The 17343-nt window shown below is 43.5% G+C and overlaps 1 protein-coding gene and 2 pseudogenes across 1 annotated transcript; 2 read left to right on the top strand and 1 right to left on the bottom strand.

The window, feature by feature from the left end:
* Positions 1-2806: 2806 nt before the first annotated feature.
* On the top strand, positions 2807-7229 carry LOC133885755 (uncharacterized; annotated as a pseudogene).
* A 3151-nt stretch (positions 7230-10380) lies between these two features.
* Positions 10381-13983, bottom strand: LOC133885744 (WD repeat-containing protein ATCSA-1-like; annotated as a pseudogene).
* On the top strand, positions 13834-16669 carry LOC133924906 (protein BUD31 homolog 1-like). Its single transcript, XM_062370643.1, has 4 exons — positions 13834-14048; positions 14476-14622; positions 14704-14891; positions 16269-16669. Exons 2-4 carry the CDS (start codon positions 14529-14531, stop codon positions 16422-16424), a joined length of 438 nt encoding a protein of 145 aa, XP_062226627.1. The 5' UTR covers positions 13834-14048; positions 14476-14528; the 3' UTR covers positions 16425-16669.
* Positions 16670-17343: the final 674 nt, after the last annotated feature.

Below are 17343 nucleotides of genomic sequence, written 5' to 3'. Positions count from 1 at the left end.
ATCAACAACATCTGCTTCATCTATGTCACCTTGCAGTCTCGTGGATCTCAGCCTTCCAGGATCCATGCGTTGTGCTCAGGCATAAGGTACAGATCACGATACTTCACGATCAATGCATTAAGGAGCACATGACTTTCAAAGATACGGTCCTTCAACATCGGAAGGAGGTACAAAGCGTTCGAGGGGCCTAAGTGTCATGAATTAGGGCCCAATGCTCTGCCGGCTTCCCCGCTATCCACTAGCTAAATGTAGTACATGAATGGCTAACAATAATTTAGCCCCTAACCATTTGCATCCACAGATGGTCCTCCTGAGCTTCCTACTCTACCATCATCATGTGAGTGGTCTCATTTAATTCTCTCCATATCTCGTTGAACTTGTGTGCTTGTTCTGAAGACACAACCCTTTAAATCTCTTTACAAAAGACTTGTTGTGGTACCTTGTGTACAGGTTTGCGACCAAGTGTCACATGCACCATCTTCTCTCCACATCAGGACATGCACTGGAGTTGTTTGTGCTATCATGCAACACGTTCAATGCATGCAAAAGGCCCTTGTTACGGTCTGAGATGATGCAAACTCGTTTTCTATTGCTCATGACACGTGCCCTCACCAAGGTGAGGAACCACAACTAGCTATCATTATTCTCACTCTCAACCACTGCAAAGGCGAGGGAAATGATCTGAATACTTGCATCTGTTGTCATCGCTGTCATAAGGGTATCATGGTACTTGCTGCTCTGAAATGTGGTATCCACGCATACAACTGGCTTGCAATATCTGAAAGCTTCGATGCATTGTCCAAAGGACCAAAATAACCTAATGAGGTATTAGTCGGTGCTGCTATATGACCCATGCTCTAGCTTGATCGACTCATCCACCATGGCCCACTGAGTCCCTGCATTCATTATGGCAATCTTTTGCAGTAGCCTCGGAGTATAGTTGTAAGACTCTTTGAAACTTCCAAACAGCATCTTCAACTCTTTCTTCTTCGCTTACCACGTGATGTGGTAATTGATCAGCATACTCGTCTTAGTCTGCACTTCCCCCGTAATTGATTTTGGCGACAAACATATATATTCGTGCCAACTAGGGTGATGAGGAGTTAGGCTATGAACCTCGCATCAACAGTATGGCTCACATTCCTAATAGTCTCTTCGCTGCATATATGTGAGTTGTGTCTACTGATCATAAAATAGTTCTCGTATTTTGGCTCATTTGCTCGTACAAAGTAAGGACGATTCAGGTGCTTGATACACCTGACATCATACTCCATAGGGTTAGATTGGGCGCACTTGTGGTCTCTTCTTGTCATTACAACATAGTTGCTAATAAAGTGGATGACCTCCCCATGTTACGAAACTATTGTCCGACCTAGATGTCGCTATTCTGATTTCCCCAGTTAGATAAGGTGTTATACTCAACGACGACACAATCCAGCAGCCCAGCACCACGAAAGAACTGGATCGCTGGCATCGGGTCCTCGTTGTCAGTAGCATCTTCATCCTCGCTACCACCAGCTTTATCCTCCATGCATCTTACATCTATTTCAGAAGGGTCCACTCCAGCTCCCTCTCTACCAAAATTGTCCTCCCTGACATCTCCTCCCTCCTCTTCATGCATCACATGCTGCTCTGATCCTTCCACGCTAGTCACTACATCACCTTGCACCAGTCGCGGCACTATATTTACGTACACCCCTATTTCAAAGTTCTCCTCCAATGTCTTGCGTGAGTTCAAAGCTCATACATTGTTCCTTCTCATCTCAAACAATGTATGGACAACGATCAAGCTATTTAGAACAAGCCGTGGCCGGAGACCCTCTAGGACAACAGTATGAGACTACTGGTTTACATGTAAAAATCTCATAACATGTGATTTCATATCATCTTGGTCAATAGATAGCTCAACCGGACCCTCTATGTGCTGGTAGTTCTGACTTGTTACGAGCATCCCATGCAAAACTGCAGACGTTCTCCATGATAAATATGGAAAGTCATACCGTATCTGCTAAACAAACATACATGTAATAAACTAACTACTTAGATGTATGTACAATACACAACTAATTATTTACATGTTAGTAAATTAACAATGCTAATTAAATCATCAATATTGAATTCAAATGAAATTATTAATATTTATGATGGAATTAAAATATTCGACAAACATTACCTAAGTATTAATATACAACTATTATGATTAAATATTTAATAAGTATTAATGTTTTTTCCTAGAATTCACTTTGCACAATTTCAATTTGACAATTTATTTTAATAAAATCTTTCTATCCAACCCATTTTTTAATCTTTCTTAAATTCATTTTCTTTTTTCCTCTCTTTGCTCTCATTACACTGACACCCTACTTACACCTATGAAGAGCATGCATGCACTAGGCCATCACCTTACGCCACCACTTGCACAAAGTGCCACCAGGAGGAGAGGCACCCGTAGCCATGTGGGGCCCACCACCATACATCTTTGCTGCTGCTGCACACTATCTTCCACGGTTTCATTAAACCTATGTGATTAAGCTAATTAATCAAACTAATCAAATTAATCAAATTAATTGAATAAAACTAATTAATTCGATTAATTATATAACTCTAATAACTCTGATTAATTTACGTAAATACCCTAATTTATATAATCAAATTAAGCAAATAATCTAAGCACTCTAATTTATCAAATTAATATAATTAAATAAATGTAATTGAACAGGTTAAATAATCTACTTAATCTAATTACTATTGTTAATCTAAGTATTAATTAAATATATAATCTAAGTATTTACTGTAACTCGCACTGATGCTCCTCGGGTTACTCCTCTCCTGCTGTTGCTCCTCTCCTCATGTTGCTGCTCCTCCTCGCCTTGCGCTGCTTCTCCTCTCCTCACGCTACTACTTCTCCTTGCCTCGCGCTGCTTCTCCTCTCCTCGTGTTGCTGCTCCTCTCATCTCTTCTCATGCTGCTGCTCTCAACTGAAGCCCGCTGCCATTATATAGCAAAACACGGCGCCTGGGGACAACGGTGCGTGGGCTACGCGATGGGTGACAAGACGCAGACAGCAGCGATGGGAGACAAGACCATTGCCAACACAAGCACAGGTCTGTATTCGGAGGTGCCGAATATAGGCCGTTTTTGGCAACTCAGGTGTCGAATACGATGCATAGTGCCGTATTCGGCATCTCAGGTGCCGAAAATGGTCAGATCTACTCTTTTTCGGTGCCTCACGTACCGAAATCGAATTTTCGGTAAACGAAGTACCGAATACAAATGTTAAACTTGTAAATACGCCGATATATTATCTATTTTGACAAATACGATACCATATGTTGTCTATTTTTAAATTTTTGCCTCCATTGTCTTATGTCATGCTAACTGCGAAGGCTGTGAAATCGACTCCATCAAGAGTAAGAGGGCGACCAAGGAAAATCCCAATCGACAAACTGACAGGTTCATCTGGCACTGTATTAAAAGAAGATGTGTGTCCAAAGCTGTGAGATTGTCTGAAGAATCAAATACCAAAAGAGGCAGAGGTGGATCTAGAAAGAAGCCTGTTTCAACCGAGCACAATCATTCTACAGATTTAATGGCGAAAAACAAAAGGCGCAAACAGCTCCCGAGTCAAGTTACCATGTGGCCCTTGTTGAAAATTGTATGAAAGGATCGTGCTTCAGAAAGGGTGGGGGGGGGGGGGAACCTAAAAACATATCTGCTTCAAATGAAAGTAGCTCCACATCTATTAGTGGTGAAGCATACACAATGGAGAGATCTTCCACATCTACGACAATAGGATCATCTAGAAATGAAGACATGGCTGATGAGGCTGGTTTGATTGGGCTTAATAAGGGAATTGATGGTTGTGAAGTCATGAAAGTGAATGAAAGCAATACTACCAATCAAGCTACGCCTATTTTTAAGAACAGTGCTAGGGTTATTGATGAAGTGGAAGCTACAGAACTCGTACCACTCAAAGAATCAAGGGAAGATGACAACATGTTTAGTTGTATAGGAAACTCAAACTCTTCTCCAGTCCCAAAAGACATTGCTCTACCAAGGGTTGTCTTGTGTTTAGCTCACAACGGCAAAGTTGCTTGGGACATCAAATGAAAGCCTCCTTTACTATGTCAGTCAGAACAGAAATCACGTCTAGGCTTCCTTGCAGTATTTGTGGGGAATGGCTCTCTTGAAGTGTAAGTCAAGCGACCCATTGCTATGCTAGATCATTGTTTTTATTTGCAACATCATCACTTACATACTTAAATTCACTCTCATGCGCAGGTGGAAAGTTCCATCTCCACACATGATCCAGAGAATATATTCCCCTTCTAAGGTGGAGGGTTCTGAACCTCGTTTTCTAAAGCTACAACCTGTATTTAAGTGTGTCAATGTGAAGTGCGGGAACAGACAAAGGTATTGTGACTTTTAGCCATGCGATTGATATTTTTGCTGATAATGCTACTGTGCCTAGGTTGTAGGTTTTACTTTTAGCCATGCGATTGATATTCCTCAGCATGAATATTCCTTTTGAAGCCATTACCTCTTTATAATGGTACACAGCATTCCCTTGACAGTTCCTCCTCATGATATGATATTGAACGGTATATTTTCCTCTTGCAGAGCATTGTTTTCTTAATTCAAACCCTGTGACTTTCAATTCTTTACCTGAGAACTGCACTCTCGTACAAGTTGCTATTCTGAAGCTTTGTGGCTGTATTTTGATGTTCCAGGTTGCTTTATGGAACTTCTCAACGAACTTGTCATCACAAGGTAATTAAATAGCTTCCTTTTACAAGGTTCTGTCACTAACACTTTTAGCAAACATGTCTGGCTCTGGAACTGGTTACTTTACCAATTTGATACTAAGCTATTGAATTCCTGAACTGCATATTTCTCATTTTATTTTGCTTGTGATTAAAATTAGACATCTTTTCTTCTGAACGCACAGATTCAAAACCTTTTATGTGTGTCACTGCTGAATCTGTTCCCATCAGAGCTCTCTTTTGGGCACCTTACATAAGGTACCCTGCTGTATTATTCTTCAGTTCCATTTCAAAGCCAGTCCTAACTCGTTTGCATCCTTAAACAGTGAGGAAACACAAATACCTTTGTTACTGCTGGAGAGAATGGTCTAAAGTTCTGGGATTTAAGGTAGGTGCATACCTAATTCTGGTATTATGTAGATGGAATCTTCTTGGAGGCTCATCTCAACTCAAATTCTTTATCTTTTTGTTAAATTTTCACCGAGCAGAAATTATAGCGAATCGAGTCTGTTTTTTTGTTTTTACTTTATTCTTTCCTCACTGTCATACTCCTGTCCTACGATTTTTTATTTTAAAACATTTAATTAGTTCATTTTGAGACATTTTAGATTTATTATATCTCTCTGTGTAATATCTTCAGTCTATAAGGGGTTTCTTGCATATTGCCACATGCACATGTGTATATATATATATTAGACTAGGGCTTCTAGGGAATACAAGTTGCTATTCCTAATATGATATTAGGGCTAGAGTTTTTTTTAGATGCTGCAACTTGTTCAGATCTAACTTCTCCTGGCGGTTCTTCTCTCCGCCGGCTCTCTTCTTGCTACTGTTATGGGAGTCTTATTTATCTTGGTGTCACTCGTCCTAACATTTCCCATATGGTACACATCCTCAAGCAGTTCATTTCTACGTGTTTTGCGCCTTTTTTCGTGGGACTATCTCATCGTCTCTTTTTTTCATGCTCCAACTCTTTACAACTTCGCACTTATTCTAATCCTATTTGGGCTGGTGATCCTTCTGATTGTTGATCTATTTCTGTCTACCATGTTTTTCTTTGTTGTTCTCTCATTGTTTGGAAGACTAAAAAGCAAATCGTAGATTCCCATCGTCTGGTCATTCTCGCACCTACGCGGCCTAGGCTAGCCGCCCATAGGCCACGCTCCAGTGGGCCGGCCTAGCTCCAGGAGACTAAGCTGGATGTAATCTCATCCGGCGTTGTTCTATCGATGCTTGGTGGGAATTTTAGAGAGTTTGCTTACATTGGCTTGTCACACTTGAGGTGGTGTTTTGATTGCCTGCTATTCGTATGTTGTTTCTATGTCTGTCATGCGGATTGGCTGCTTCTCCATCACGGCTAAGATCCCGTTCTTCTCCGATGAACATGCTTGGTGGCTCACTTCAGTTTATGGTCCTCAAGACATCTCTGAAAAGGAACTTTTTCTGGAGGAGCTGTAGGCTATCCAGGATGTCTGCCCCAGACCTTGGCTCGTTGTTGGCGACTTTAACCTGATTTTAGATGCGGCGGACAAGAACAACACACACATCAACCGGAGAAATTTGATGCGCTTCCGCCGAGCTATCGATGATCTAGAGTTACGTGACCTAAACCTACATGGCTGTTCCTACACGTGGAGTAACGAACGTGCCAACCCGATGCTCATTAAGCTCAATCACGCTTTAGCCACGATTGAGTGGGAGGATCTCTTCCCTTTCTTCTTCCTTCAGGGGTTATCGTTAGACTTCTCAGACCACTGCCCACTTCTTCTTCGATGTAATCCATCCATCAAATACAAACCAAGATTTCACTTTGAAATCTTTTGGCCCAAGTTTGATGACTTCCTCGAGACTATCACATGGTCCTGGCGCTGCCCGGAGAATGTCTGCAACCCCTTCCGGTGTCTCGACAGTCTCCTTCGCAACACTACAAGAGAGCTTCAGAGCTAGGCGGCTAAGAAGATTTAAAATGTCAAGCTGCAACTTCTTCTAGCCAAGGAGGTGGTTCTGCAGCTTGATCGTGCGTAAGAACGCCGACTACTCTTTGTTGATGAGTTTGAACTTCGCAAGCAACTCAAATGTCTTTGCTTCTATCTGTCATCTCTAGAGCGTACCATCACCCGACAACGATCAAGGATCATGCAGTTGTGGGAGGGAGATGCAAACACATGTTTCTTCCACGTGCATGCCTCCTTTCAACGTTGTAAGAACCATATCGCGTGTCTTTGGTCTGGTGATCATTCGGTCTACTGCCAGGAAGACAAGGTACACGTCCTCCAGAGTTACTTTGAGCAATTGCTGGACGAGGATGTGGGCAGATCAACCTCGATAAACCTGGAGGTACTGGGGATCTCTCCACAGGACCTTTCCTGCCTCGAGGCGCCATTCAATGAGGACGAGGTCCGTTCAACAAAGCACCTAGTCCTGATAGCTTCACTGGCGCATTTTACCAATCTACTTGGCCAGTGATCAAGGGCGACGTGATCAAGGCCCATGTTTTTTTCACCCAAAATGGAAGGCATTTCCACTGTCTCAACGGTGCCATGCTATCTCTACTGCCCAAAAGTCCAGATGCCGCAACACCTAAGGACTATAGACCAATTAGTTTGCTTCACGGCTTCCCTAAATTGGTTTCGAAGTTGCTAGCGAACCGCCTAATGCGGTGCCTTGGTGACATTATCCTCTTCAATCAAAGTGCATTCATCAAGGGACGATTGATCCAAGAAAACTTTAAGTATGTTTACGCGCTGCGAAGCTTCTCCTGAAGTGGAGAATTCCCAAGCATTTGCTCAAGCTCGACATTTCCAAGGAATTTGACATGGTAGCGTGGCCATTTGTGCTTGAGGTCTTACATGCTTGGGAGTTTGGGCAACGTTGGAGGAATTGGATCGCAATTCTGCTGTCTTCTTCATCGACGCGAGTGTTGCTTAATGGCCAGCCAGGTCTGCCCATCCGACACTATCGCGGACTGCGGCAGGGCGACCCATTGTCTCCTATGCTCTTTTATCCTAGCGATGGATGTTCTCAGCTGGCTATTTGCAAAGGCAAGTGCAGTGGGCCTCCTCCAACCCATTGGCCATCCTGCGATCAGGCACCAGTGCAGCATGTATGTGAACGACGTCATTCTCTTTGCCTCCCCAACGCTTCAGGAAGCCACGACCATCCTGGACATCTTCGGGGCTGCCTCAGGCTTGAGGATGAATTTGGAGAAATGTTACATTACTCCAATCTATGGTAGTCAGGATGCGCTGCTTGATATTCAAACAAGCCTCCGTTGCCCAATCGTACATTTCCCGATCAAGTACCTAGGTTTGCCGCTGTCCACTAGGAAACTACCCAAGCATCAGCTTCGCCTGTTGGTTGATTGCCTCGCCACCAAGTTGCCTTCTTGGAAGGGACTGCTGTTGCAGAAGAGTGGACATCTAATTTATGTGAAATCAGTCCTTTCATCCATGCCAATCTATACCCTCATGGCGGATAAACTGCCCAATTGGGTAATCGAGGAAAATGATACTATTTGACGCAAATTTCTCTGGACAAGGACCGGCAAATCTCTATGGGGCAAATCTGTTGTTGCATGGGGCGCAGTCTGTAGACCTTTGAAGCTTGGTGGCCTCGGTGTTCCCGATCTCAGGCTCACCGGCTTCGCGCTGCGCCTCCGTTGGCTTTGGCTGTAGAAGGCTAACTGGGACCGGGCTTGGGAGGCACTGCAATTGCAGGTTGAGCCAGAGGTTCGAGCCATGTTCGACGCTTATGTCTTTGTGCGGCTCGGCAATGGTGAGCACGCCCTCTTTTGGTCGGATGCATGGCTTGGCAGGCTCACGATCAAGTCCCTGGCGCCGACGCTTTGGGTGACGATCAGCCTTCGTGCCATTCACATCTAGACAGTAGCGCAAGCACTAAATGGCAGGCAGTGGATACGAGACATTGAGGGGCCGAAAATGGTACTGGTCCTCATGGAGTACGTCTACATATGGCATCGGCTCTCAGTCACCCAGCTGGAGGTGCAACGAGAGGATACGTATGTGTGGCGATGGACCTGCGATGGGATTTGCTCGGCGAGGCTGGCTTATGGAATGCTTCACCTCAGTGGTGTTCGTTTTTAAGGAGCAGATAGGATTTGGAAGTCTTGGACTCCTTTGAAAGTGAAGGTTTTTATTTGGCTAGAGTCCCGACGGTGTATTTGGATGTCGAACAAGCGCTTGAGGCATGGGTTGGATGCTCACCTCGCTTGCTGGCTTTGCGATCAGGAGTCTCAGTTTGCGGATCACCTGCTGGTCGGATGTTCCTTCTCCAAGTCTATCTGATGGGAGGCTCTTTCATGGGCCCACCTTGATTGCGATTTCCTCATGGATGCCTCTTTTCAAGATTGGTGGGCTCACATCACCTCCCTACAGCCGGCGGCGATGCGGAAAGACACCAACACGTTTTTCATGCTTGTCGCTTGGCATCTCTGGAAGGAACACAATGCTAGGTTATTCGATCATCACTCCTCTTCGATGTTGCTGCTTCTTGAATAGATCAAGGCGGATGTGGAATTACGGATAGCAGCGGGAGCTCGACACCTAGGTCACTTATTCTGTGAGTAGTATGTTAGGCCTTGCGGCACTTCGTTGCCGCCTTGCGTGAGTCTCCTTGTGTCGCGTTTGTAACCAAATTTTTAGTGTTGCCTTCTTCTTAATATAATAATGCGCAATTCTCTTGCGTGTTTGAGAAAAAAAAAATTAGGCATCTGAGCTTGAAATAAGCTAGCATTCCACGATGTGACTCACGGATTATTACGTTGTTTCCTTTAGCATATGCGTTTACCGTTCCATCGGGGGGAAATATGAACAACGTAGCGCTGATTATGTAATGGCCTGATGGAATTTCATTTCTCAATGCTCGTGATTTAAAACCTACTCACTGTCATGTTTCTTGGTTGATTCATGACTGCACTATTCGAAATGCTGAGTGAGCCTATGAAAATCAGCCATATTTTTTCTCCGTTTCTCGTGGCTCCACCGATAATAAACTATGTTTCAGCTAAAAACTCAGTTTCTTTCCGACACAAATCAGTTGTAATGAGATTGTGCAATTTGTCTGAATTTTATGTAAAGAATCAATATGCACAATAGTTTACAAGTGGACAAAACAAGCCTTCCTTACCGGAAGACATACACCTTTATCCTTCTGAGATAAATCTACCAATACTTTATATGGATGAACAGTCAAAAATTCAAATGATGATGTACAACTTTTTTTTCAGAGTAGAGTATTCTAACATCAGAATTTAAAAGCTGCTAATGAGAATTACTGGTTAGTGTAATATTAGCAACAACCCTGACCATCCCTAACCATATTTCCTTTATTTCGTTCTCTTTCGATTTTCTTCCCCGTTCCCATTCTCTTTATTTTCTCTCATCTCCATAACTTTCTTTCGAGGAGAAAGAAGAGAGAATCCCGTCCTGAAAGGAATGACCTTGAAAATCCCATCATGAAGAAACTATGAAGAGAAACCGTAGGAGCACTAAATGGAAAAAAATCTCTTCATAACAGAATTTTAGTTTCAAAGGGAAACTGTTAGGGCTAGCCTTAACATCCCTCGCATCGATGTTAGTATACACTAGTACAGGAGTTCTTAGTCGCTCCAGTTATCCACATCAGCTGTAGAAAGCCCATGCCGCTTGTCATCATCTTCCTGTAAGAGTTTTAGTAGTGTCAACGATGGAATTTGCCTGACAAAATTATGCCATATTCTTCTCCCTCAAACTGAGAGAGAATAGAGCTTACTAGTCAAACCTAGCAAAAGGGGTTGCAACTTGCAAGGCACCAATGAATAGATGACATACCATTTCAGTAAAAGCTGGAGTTGATGGAGACCACACAAGAATCTGTCTATCGTTGCTGCCAGTATAAAGTTCCTGCATTCCTGAACAGTTAGAAATGGAGAAGATGTTGGAACGCTCACACTTAACACAGGATAATAAACTAACTTACTTGGTCCTGCGCGCTATAGTAGCAGCAATTCACGAGTTCGTACCTCGTAGTTCCCCCGAATGTTCGAAATGTCGTACCGGACCATAAATTGTATGCCTAAGCATATACAACAGTGAAGTATAAACCGCCAAATTACTTCAGCAGTTAAACTGACAAGCTAGCAAACAGCAACGCACCTTGATGCTTGCCATGAATGGAAGGAAAACAAGTGATGGATCCTCGGTGACAGCTAACTGTAATGGCTTGCCAGTCTGCAATCGCATAGCTTCAAAATTGACCAAAGTATCGCAGCCTGAATCGATGTCCCATAGTCTTAAACGAGAATCAGATCCTGAACAGAATCAATGATACAGTCTTAGTAGCAGCTTTAATACTGAAAACCTTAGTGCATAGTAATCCTTATAGGCACAATAAGTCAATAACTGAAAAGCAACAATCAATAATTTCTTCAAAATAACATAACGCTTGTTCACTTACCTAAGCTAAGAAGGTACATCCCATCTGTAGTTGTTTGTAATCCAGTAACAGCACCATAATGAGCTGTTGCACAATTCTGACTGGATGACAAACCGGGATGCAATCTCTGTTGCATATGTCCATGTGTCAGGTTGACTTTTGCGCAAATGTGGTGAGTTCTTCTTAGAGTTAGGCTACCTCCAACGCAGCCGGCAAAAGAATCCCCTATTACTGTGCTGACGATTTTTTTATCTTTTGCCCATCGGAACGGGAGGCAAACTATTCCAACAGCATCGGCATCGACTTATACAGGAATACGGGTACAAAGCCAACACCCTCAAACTTGCGGATAAAAATTGGACTCCGCATTACTGTAGCTAGAGGATGACTGTGGGTTCGAGGAGGGATAGAAAGCAATAGAAGGTAGGAAATATAGTAGCTGTTGGAGATGAAAAAAATAGAGAATACTGTAATGGTGTTATAGAAAATGAATTTTTAGAATAGCTGTTGGAGATGACCTTACTTGTCCTTTTCTGAGCTGAGTAGCTGCTTGTGGACGGTGAAGGCCCTAAGGAATCCATATGGTCCTGCTTAAGATGAAAAATGAGTATATTGATGATCTACGTTTTGCTTTTAATGATTTGAATTATCTCCGAGTGCGGTATAGAACACATTGCAGTATTAGAGCACTAAGTCTCATCTACATATGCTGAAACTAGTATGTTATAGAATCCCAGTGTAATGAACAGATTTGTATACTAAGTTAAAGGTTGACAGCTCTGGAATTTGTATATAAGCAGCTGTATTTTAGCGTTCTGACCAAATACTCTTGATAAAGAATTAAATCCAAAAGCAGACAATAATAATGGGCGACAGTGAACATACTTTCTCTGTAGTGCTTTCAAGAAGAGGAGGCCTCCTTCCAAGCTGAGACCGTGACTGATCAAGAACACAAAGCCTCCAGCTCGTCTGATGTCCCAAAAACGTATTGCCCCATCGCAGCCACCACTCATCAAAATCCACTCACTTGAGGCAGACCACTCCAGAGACATGATACCATCTGAGATGATGGGGGTGGCGATAAGAAGGTACCATACAAGAACATCAAGCATATTTTCATCACCACATTAGCACAAAGAATCTAACCACGATGACCGGACAACGTGTGGGTACAGGCTCCAGAAGCAATGTCACACAGACGGACCTGAACATCTGCGCTCCCAGTAGCGATGAGCATGTGCGTTGTTGCAATTGGAGACATGGCTGCACTATACACTTTTCCAGGCATCTTAAAATCCATGATGACCTAACAAAACAAAACAAAACAATGCGCACAGATATCAGAACATCGGGATCACACACCACAGGGGGACAACAGAGAAAGATTGGTAACTGAGAAAGCAGAGCGTAAACTTGAGTCGAATTGGTATCCCAAACTTTGACGCAGTGATCAAAGGACGCTGTGACAACCAGCCCGGTGTCCACAGGGTACCAAACGGCCGCCGAGATGGCAAACTTGTGGCCATTCTCGTGCTGCTTGTCCACAAGCAGTATGTTCGTGTGCTTCGCGATGAACCCAGCTTCGTATTCTGTAGCGTTCCGCACATCAAATACAGCGGCCGAGCCGTCCGACGCCCCGGAGAGCAGGTACCTCCCCTCTGTCAAATCAACCTGACCATATTGTCAGATTACAGATACCAGGGAACGCGACTCACGAAAATCAAGTTGATCTGTGTTGCGTGCAATTGACGCACTGCCGCAGTGGTCGACAGCGGCTAATTGATCCGAGGGGAGGGGAGGAAGAAGCGGTACTGGAGGGTGTTGACGGCACTGGTTCGGGGCGGAGTATTGTTTTGGTCGGATGGGCCAACAATTTTTTTTATTTTATAGTGTATTTTTTATATTTTGTAATGTATTTTGGATTTAATATTGAATATTTCATTGATTCGGTTACTTTATGATTTAGTTAGAACCTATTTAGCTTCATCAGTTGTCTCTAAATTTCGATCCGAGTTCCGTCACTGTGCACCGTGGTTCCGGGTGTCGAACTCCTTACGGTTGGAGAGCGCGAGCGAGACCAGGCACGTAGCTCCCCACGCTCCCTCCCACTCACCTCCTGCTGCCTTTGCTGTGGCGGTGGGAAGAGAGGCACAATCGGGTGGCTTTTTGCGACGACCAATGTGGAAGGGATTAGCTGCTACGCCTGAAAGCTTTTTTAAAATTCGACAGTTTATATCTTGATTCTGACCCGTAGGAATTAGGATTTGATCCAGATTCTGAAAGGCAATTAGGGTGTGTTTTTTTTTTACTTTAGCTAAGTTTGTAGAATTTATGGAAATTATACTGTGGAGTCTAAGATTTTATAGTATAATTTGGCTCGTAGATTGTGAGAATAAGATTTTAGATTTTAACTGTTTTTATTTGTTTTTGCATTTGAGACTAGAATCCATAAATAGAATAAAAAACAAACACATTCTCGCTATTATCAAGAAGTCCTGCATAGACGCCATCCCATCGTGAAAGCGGAGTTCTGTATTTACGTTAACTAACTCCGGTAGCGTATCAATACGTTGTGTTGGATGAGCCACAAAGGCTAGCCCGCCCGCTGGGGCCTAGGGTCATAGTTGTTCCAATATCATACGTCGAATTGGCTCGCTTGTTGAAAAAGAAATCCGACATAAACTTGGTTATCGTATTCACACGCGGACACCGTCCTTTCCCTCCTTCCACCAAAGCGAAGCACGCCGCGTGCGTACCTCGGAGGAATCCTTCGCATCCTCCACCTCATCGATTCTGCTGGACTGGGGTGGAGCTGAGATCCATCCGGACTTGGATTGGTTTCTTCTTTTGCTGGTAAGGAAACCCTAGCCTGCTTGGATGGATTGCTGTAAGATTTAGTTTTGTTCTGCGATTTCTCCCTTTGATACGAGCAATCGAGTCCGGATCTTTGTTGCTCGGATGGATACACCGATACATCCATCCAGTTTGTCGCGGATTCGTTTATTTCCCAGAAACTTTTTTGGGGAAATTGAACCCGCTCATACCCCTAGTTTAAGTCCGACATTAGGGTTTAGGACTTCTATGTTATCTAGTTTTACAGATTTTGGAGCCTCGACTCTCCTGTTTGGGGTGTACCATGATGTTAAGCTAAAATTACTTTTTAATCTATGTTTACGATGTGAATTCTTCCGTTACTTTTTTAAATTATAAGGAATTAGTTTGATGAAGAGTATGGTTACCAGTTGTGTTTATTTAAATCTGATTCTTACCCGAACTACAGGTTTCTCATTTTTGTGTCCCGGCCAAGCCCAGGACATTTCTTGAGGCAGCAGCATGCCTAAGATAAAGACAAGCCGTGTTGTATATCCTGAAGGATGGGAGCTTATTGAACCAACAATCCGTGAGCTGGATGCCAAAATGAGAGAAGGTATGCACAGATGCTCATTCCGTTGAGTCTGTCGATATCTTCATGCCGTGGGATAGTACTAATATTTTGGGCTCATTGCAGCTGAAAATGATCCACATGATGGGAAGAGAAAGTGCGAAGCTCTCTGGCCAATTTTCCGTATTTCTCATCAAAGAAGCCGCTACATATACGACCTTTACTACAGAAGGAAGGAGATATCAAAGGACCTCTATGAATTTTGCCTGGACCAGGGTTACGCAGACCGTAATCTGATTGCAAAGTGGAAAAAGGTAAGTATCCTTGGTTCTATATTATGTACTGCCTCAATTGGATGTTTCTCTACCATAGCGGCAATGCTTATATTCTGCTATGAGTAAGTAGTTTAGTGGAAATGTTTCATACACTTTATATATTCAACTTGTAGTTTAAATGACAAAATACTCCACTTTACTAAAACTGTGAGAGTTATGTATACTTTATTTATGGGGAGAGATGTATAAATATGGACAGGGATCCTCTGACGTACAACGCGGCACCTGACACACGGGGCCTGGGCCTAGGCCCGCATGTCAGCGAGCGTGCAGCAGCCCTGCAGTACGTCAAAGGATCCCTATCCGTATAAATACTTGATAGTATGCAGTAGCTGCTAATGCATGGCTTCACTTTTCTATACACCACAATGAACCGCCAATGTAAGCTTGAACAATTAATGTCCAGCCCATTGGTGTTTGTTTTTGTTGGACATTGGAGGTTAAAATGTTTACCAGTTCTGTCCTCCAGTCCAGCCCATTGGTTTTTGTTTGTGTTGGAAATTGGAGATTGCAAATGTTACCTGTTTATGGATCTGGTCTACTATAGTTTACTGAAAATGAATTTGTCGGGCATGCCATTTGTTCAAACAGCTGGTTTGCACCTTGTTGGGATCGAAGTCCCAGACAAGGTGGGCCTTAGGGGGTGAAAGTGGCAAAGGTCCCTTATAGTGACGTGTACTGGAAGTGGAACAGTTTTCGATTACCTTTCACGGTTACACTGTGGCTCTATTTATAGCCCGTACCCAGCGATCACGGGCCCGGTTTACATATCTTACCCCCTAACCTGCTATATTTCCGGAATATCCGGGAGTAATATGGTACAAATGAGCATAATCCTATAATTACAACAGTACTCAGGACAGCAGTAACTGGGCCCACTGTCGAGCTGGCTGTCCAACCGAAGGGTATCGAAGCCCTCTTCGTCCGACCACCTGACGAGCTGCCTTCGCCGCCTCCCGGCGAAGACCTGGTCTTGTCTTCGCATGGTCCAAAGGATGCGGGACGCGAATCGGGGCTTCGTCCGACAATCGAAATCGGTTAGCCTTCGCATGCGCCAATCCGGTGAGAAGAAGATGATTGGACGCACGCACCCTTCGATCGACTTCGCTCTGTGATCTTGATGACTGACGGCCGAACTCCTGCAACCAGCACGACAGCTATCACGTAGCACCTCCAACTAACTTCGCAGTTGTCTTCGAGTGTGGGGGTGGCGGGAGATGATCCCCAACACACCTCTTCCATGTAGTACCTATTGGGCTAGTGGAATTGCTCTAATATATTTTGGTTTGTGTTTTCTGTTCTGATTGATTTTATTGCAATAATTTGTGCTTACTGCTACTTTTTGTCCATTCGCAGCTCGGTTATGAGCGCCTTTGCTGCCTTCGGTGCATACAGACACGGGACCACAATTTTGCAACTACTTGTGTCTGCCGGGTCCCCAAGCACCTCAGGGAGGAGCAAGTTATAGAATGTGTCCATTGCGGCTGCAAGGGATGCGCCAGCGGTGACTAATCTTGTCATTATGTTGTTGGGCTCATGACTCATTCATCACAACCTAACCACTTTGAGATGTCTCGTGAGCATGGCCCTGAGAAGTCAAACGCTACCTATATATTTCCTGACGTTGGTGTTCCCAACTGTTATGTCGTTAACTATGTACTGTAATGATTTATCATGCAACTCATGCCCATACTGATTTACTAAAACTCCTGCGCTCCGGTATCAGATGAATTGACGAGTGGTTTCGCATTTTTCCACATACATGAATCTATGGGTTGGTATCCATGAGAGACCATGAGCGTAGTTTTATCTTACCAGGGCCAAAAGCACGCTGCTCAATCGTTTGTGATATCCCGTCTTTGAACCTCCGTACGTTTCCTGCAGATCGACGAGAGAGCTACCTTACGAAGTATTTGTCGGATGTCGATGTTTTTCATGACCGTAAAGACACTTTTTTATGTTCGACGAACTGACCTTTATTTGAATAAGCCTACCGAAGTACTTTGGAAGCAGCAATGTCTATCTCTAGAACTAGAAGTAAGCGAGGCACTGATTGACTGGCTGGCGGTCAACCGAAGATTCCAAGCGAGGACGGCCAGCCGGGCGGCTCATGTGCCGTCCGACTCGCAGATTATTCCTCCTGGCACTCCACTATATTGCAGACGAAAAATGTAGAGACAAGAATGAACTTAGAATTAAGAACTTTACTTATTAATCATTGAGTTTATATATATATATATATATATATTGAAGGGATATGAACATGTTCTTTCGGTGGTAATTTCACCTGAACAGGTATCCTTTGGCTGGCAACCGTTTTACGGTAGTTATTAGACTAATTAATCACATATTAGTCTCAAAAGATATCTGTTCGTAACACTCCCTCTTTATCAATTATCTGAATGTAAACTTCTTGTTAGAATTCCTTCAA

This window comes from Phragmites australis, chromosome 1, assembly GCF_958298935.1.
Source record: "Phragmites australis chromosome 1, lpPhrAust1.1, whole genome shotgun sequence".
In the NCBI taxonomy this organism is placed as follows: Eukaryota; Viridiplantae; Streptophyta; class Magnoliopsida; order Poales; family Poaceae; genus Phragmites; species Phragmites australis.
This window is presented reverse-complemented; position numbering and strand designations above follow the sequence as displayed.

What these genes read in the sequence shown, in the direction of transcription:
- LOC133924906 (XM_062370643.1), top strand. Translation starts at nt 14,529, where the DNA reads ATGCCTAAGATAAAGACAAGCCGTGTTGTATATCCTGAAGGATGGGAG. An exon ending in GGATGCCAAAATGAGAGAAG is followed by an intron (nt 14,623 to 14,703) that starts GTATGCACAGAT and finishes GGCTCATTGCAG; the next exon opens with CTGAAAATGATCCACATGAT. An exon ending in TGATTGCAAAGTGGAAAAAG is followed by an intron (nt 14,892 to 16,268) that starts GTAAGTATCCTT and finishes GTCCATTCGCAG; the next exon opens with CTCGGTTATGAGCGCCTTTG.